Consider the following 5,282-nt stretch of genomic DNA (forward strand, 5'->3'; position numbering starts at 1 on the left):
GATAAAAAAATTGAATTACTCATTACAAATTATAATATGGGTAACTTATAAAATTATTATAGAAACAAACAAACTTTGAATCAAAATTAATTAAGATAGCAAATTGATTAATTACAATTTTAGTAATTCCACCCATATATAAGGAAAATTATAGGTAATAAAACCAACCTACTTTTTACGAATCGAGCATAAGGCTTTACCTCTTAACTGATTAAAATTAAAAAAATTAGATCTCCCATGTGCTTACATCAAAGGCCGCCGAAGGTCAAAGCCGTGAAGGACGACAGACAGAAAGGCGTCAAAGGGGTCGGCCTAATTTTTAGTTCACAATGTCACAGGTGTCATCCAGGCTTTTTTATTTCCATACCACGAAACAGGAAAATTTTTGATGTAGGCTTTTTTGAAACAACGGGGTTTTCTGACTTTTCCTATGGCACGAGGTTTCGGTTTCTCTCCTGTTAAACTGCAAGGAAGCACAATGGTGATTCTCTCCTTTGATATCTTGCCATCTTTGCATTTATCTCCAGTCGTAGCTGATGTTTTGTTTGGCATTGCACGATAAAACAAACCACATTCACCTGCCTTGAATATGTCTTCATTCTTGTAATTCTCCAACAAAACAGAAATTCGTTTTTAAAGGAAACTACTGTTTCCATATAAACGTCTTGTAACTCTCCACACAAAAGTTTCTTGTACGATTCTAATCAGCCATTAGAAGCAGTAAAATTTTCTACATTGAGTTTTTTTGAAAGCTTACAGATGTTTCTGGTAGCAAAGGTCCAGAAACTCTAGAAATCATACCACGCATTTTATTAAACCATTCAAAAGTAGTCTGATGTATTTCAAAATTATCAGTTTTTCGACTCCTCGATTCACTTTTATTTTCTTCAAATCTGTTAACCCTATGATTCCGACCTAGTCCTAAGATTTGTGTCCCATCCTTACGGGAGTTTTCTAAAAGCAGTTTCTATGATTGAACTCGTCCAAAGCTATCTTCCTATGAGGAGGGGGTCATCGTTTTCTTGCAGGTGAGTATTCAAAATCGCTTATACGGCAAAGGAGGGGACTTGTCGACAAATTAGAAATTTACTACAACTAAGAGTTTTCGAAAATAAAAGTTTAGCACCTTTTTGGCGACTATCAAATAGAAGAGTAATAAATTATGCTTTATTTTTTCTTCTTTCGCTCTTGTTTCTTTTTTTAATCTTTCGAAAAATTTTAAATAAAAGTGGAAGATTGTTTTGATAGATAGCGACTGTTCAAATTATCTCATCCTTTTACATTTTTAAATATCATATTCGATCTCACTAACAAGAAAAATTTAATTATACTTACTATTATCATCTTCATTTGATTAATTAGTAAGAAATAATCAATTGCAAAACTAAAAAATAGAAAATTATTGTATCTAAACAAATTATTTTTAAGTAGCTTTTATTTATAAAACCATTCATTTATAATATAAAATAAAATATTAAAAATAACGTAAAAGGTGCTTAATTAAAATGCCGATTACAAAAAATAGATTTTATACAATCATTATTAGACACTTATTATCCTATAAACTGGCACAAGAAAAATTTCGATAGCAACGAAATATTAGTACATGAAGCAGTTATAAAATTCCAAAGAAGAACTCGAATAAATAAATATACGCTTAGTATATATTAAATTTCACCAGGAATGAACTATAAAAAAGAGTGAAAGATCTGAAAGTGTCTAAAAAAGAGAAAAATAAATGTACATTTTTTCTATACAAAAATGCCCAAAGTAAAGAGATATGTGTAGTGCATAAATATTTAAAATTGAACTAGAAATTACTAAATTGTGAGATTTTCATTATAAATTTCAATTAAAAATATTTATACATTTAAATATACCTTTGAAAAATAAAATAATAAAAATGATCTAAATAGTAGATATTTAAAGAGCGTATCACTAAAATAAATTTTTAGCAATCATTATTAGATATCATCTTACAAAATAATTCTTTCATACTCTACTTTGACTAGAAAGCTTTCCATCACAACGATATTTTTATGTACAAAAAGCAATCTTAAAATACATAAAAAGACGTCAATTAAATAAATGTATGCTAAGTATATATTAAATTTCACTGGGAATGAGTTATAAAATAAACTTCAATTATCTAGGTAAAGAGATTTTTAGGAGACTTCCTTCATAAAATTAAATATTCATACGCCAAATGACTTTTGAAGATAAAACATTAACAATGAAAAAAACAACAAAAATAATTTTAAAGGTTCGCTGCTTCAAAACTAAAACGACACATCTGCAGGCATAGTACGTTTGCAGATGTGTAGTTTTAGTTTTGAACCAGCGAATTATTCAAAAGCATATTTGGGAGAATCATTGTTAGATATCGTTTTATAAAAAATTATTCATATGCGTCAACATTTTATTAAGTTTTAAAGATTTCCATTAGTTGATTTCTATAAATTGAAAAGTGTACTTAATTTTCGTTCAGAGAAAATGTTAATATTTGAGTGTATAGAAAGGGATTTTAAGTAAGAAAAAGTATCTAGTAATTTTACCCGTTCCCGCCTAAGATTGTAATTTGTCATGATATGGACCGAAACAATAAGTATCCATGATTAAGTATCCATATTACATTAATTAACATATTATTGTGGATCTTACCTTACCCCTGCATCAGTATCATCTGGAAATAACATTTAGACTAGCGGCATTACAAATAAAAACACTATCACAGCAAACACGTTACAATATTTACTAGCTAGTCACAACACATTTTTTTTTAATACTTTTAAACATCTATGACCTCCACGGGTAGCTGAAGAGCTCCAGGCGCACTGCCTGTATGGTCAGTGGTGAAGGCGTGTGTGTTAATCAACCACGTTGGCTGCCATTGTGAGCCAGTCCGTGGTTGAGTGTGTGTTTGTGTGGTGTGTGGTTAACATATAGACTAGCGATATTATTTAGACGTATATACAATAGACACAATTTTAAGCTAGTCACATCACAGTAATTATTTTTGTGGGAGTGACATTGGGTCAGCCTTGTTTAAGAATGTTACTTGCTTGCAATGGGGCTGGAAAAAAAAAAGGTCTTGTTAAGAAACGTGGTCTCCGGAAAAGCAGGGCAGAGCCTTGCTTTCGTCCTCCCGCAGTACCGACGACCGGATCCATAGAAAGTGGTCCATTTCACCTCCAGGGTGGCATTGTAAAAATGTTTCACCCAACTCTTGTCACGCGGAGATTCGGTGATTACGACACGAAAAAATTAAAAAGTTTAAAAAATTGAAAACTTAGGTTGTTCTGAGTTGTGTGTTGAAAGGTTGATAGCACTTTGGAGGGGTGTCCTATGTGCTCAGGGGCAAGTGACTGTCCTCCGGTGTGCTACCTTTTATCCAACGCACCCTCTTCCCTTCCTATTAGAAAACTGGCCCACCTCCTCCAGGAAGGTCCTGTCGGTTATTCCTTCCAACTCATTCGTGAAGTATTCGGAGGTGTTCACTAAATAATGGTAAAAGTATTTTAGTCCCTATTTTCAGTTCGCATCGCTTTGGACTATGTTTGAACTATTAGGTTATTATTATTATAAGGACGGTGTTATTATTAAGTTATTTTTAAGTTATTATTATTATAGGTTAGAATTACATTATTGACATGGTTGTGGAGAGTCTGGCCCTTAGTCACTACCCCCCTTTTTTTTTTCTTTTTTTTTTATATATATGACCTTTACTGATAGCTGAAGAGCTCCGGGCGCACTGCCTACTGGTCAGTGGTGAAGGCGTGTGTGGTGATCAACCACGTTGGCTGCTATTGTGAGCCAGTCCGTGGTTGATTGTGGGGTGTGCATGTATTGTGTGCCGCTACTCACATGTTGTCTGTTATTGCTCTTGTTGTGACTAATATTTTAATTAGTTTATGAATGATGCTTATATTTGATAAGCTGTCTGCAAAAGCCGTTAAGTGGGCAGGGTTTGTTTTTTTTAGATGATTGTGTTGGGTCAGTGGACACTCATGTATGTAGTGTTCAGGTGAACCTAATTCGCCACATGGGCACTCATCTGTGTTAACTCGGTGCATTCTGTGCAAGAATGTTGGGAAGAAGCCGTGTCCTGTTAAGAATTGAGTTACTGCTGGGTGGCCGATTAGTCTGTCATATTTAACTGTTGGATAATATTTTTAGGTGGTCTGACCTTTTTCTGTGTCATTCCAGTAGTCCTGCCAGAGTTTGACTATTAGGAGTCTCGTTTTATTCTTGAGGTTTGAGGGGGGTAGTTTAATTATTGTCGTTTGGCCGTTGCCGGCTGCAGCGTCTTTTGCAGCTTGATCGGCTGTTTCATTGCCTGTTATTCCTGAGTGCGCTGCCACCCAGTGTATTTTAATGTTGCATGTCCTGGCTAGGTTTACAAGTTGTTTTTGTGTTTCTACTACGTGAGGGTCTTTTTGTTTTGTTTTGGCTAGTGCGTTCATGCCTGCCAGTCTGTCTGTGTGTATGGTGGCCTCTCGGCCTACTTGTGTTTCTAACCAATTAAGGGCTTCTTTGATAGCTAAAATCTCTGCTTGGAACACTGAGTTGTCTTGGTTCAGTGTGAATTTAAACGTGTCTGTTAGATTGTTATCGTTGTATACACAGAATGCTGCTCCTACACCCTGGATTGTTTTAGAGCCATCAGTGTAAATCTCTAATCTGGTGGGTAATGGATTGCTTGGGGGTAATACTATTTGTTTATAGCTGGTCTTATTTGCTGGATGTATCCTGTTGCTATTGATTTTATGTTGGTAGTCGTCTGCGTTAATATTGTGTTCTAGGTTGGATGTGTTAAATCTTAAGGCGTTAGCTACTATTGATTCCTTGAGGATTTGTAGGTGTAGTGGCGGGATGCCTGTTAGAACGTTTAATGCTGCATTTGAAGCTGTCTTAAAGCTTCTTGATAGTCTAATTAGGAAAGGTCTTTGTACTTTATGAAGTTCACTGATGGCTGTCTTACCTAGATTTGTGCCCCATGCGGCTGAAGCGTATGTTAGTGTTTTTTCGGCAACCGTGTGGTACCATAGTTTCAGTAATTTGGTGTTGATTCCCCAGGTCCTCGGGGCCAGCTTAACTAATTGGTTGTGAATTTTAGTTGCTTTCGCTCTTAGAGATTTTATATGTTCTAGGAAGTTAGTATGTTGGTCTAGGACGACCCCTAAATATTTAATTTTAGTTACCGATTTTATTGTTTGGTTATTTATTCAGACTATGGGTGGTCTCTGCTTGAACGGATTTTTGAATATCATAAAATAGCACTT

The 5,282-nt window shown here is 34.8% G+C and overlaps 1 protein-coding gene across 1 annotated transcript; it reads right to left on the minus strand.

Moving 5' to 3' along the window:
* Positions 1 to 4,172: 4,172 nt before the first annotated feature.
* LOC139426884 (uncharacterized) lies at positions 4,173 to 5,046 on the minus strand. The gene is made up of 2 exons (XM_071187008.1): positions 4,982 to 5,046; positions 4,173 to 4,929 (listed from the first exon to the last, which is right to left on the minus strand). The coding sequence occupies exons 1-2, from the start codon at positions 5,044 to 5,046 to the stop codon at positions 4,173 to 4,175; spliced, it is 822 nt and encodes a 273-aa protein (XP_071043109.1).
* Between the last annotated feature and the right edge of the window lie 236 nt (positions 5,047 to 5,282).

Source organism: Parasteatoda tepidariorum, chromosome 10 (assembly GCF_043381705.1).
Source record: "Parasteatoda tepidariorum isolate YZ-2023 chromosome 10, CAS_Ptep_4.0, whole genome shotgun sequence".
Lineage (NCBI taxonomy): Eukaryota > Metazoa > Arthropoda > Arachnida > Araneae > Theridiidae > Parasteatoda > Parasteatoda tepidariorum.

Excerpts from the sequence above, each read along its gene's own strand:
- LOC139426884 (XM_071187008.1), bottom strand. The coding sequence starts at position 5,046 with ATGGTACCACACGGTTGCCGAAAAAACACTAACATACGCTTCAGCCGC. Across the intron at positions 4,930-4,981 it reads CGCATGGGGCACAAATCTAG|ACTATCAAGAAGCTTTAAGA; the intron begins GTAAGACAGCCA and ends TTTCCTAATTAG.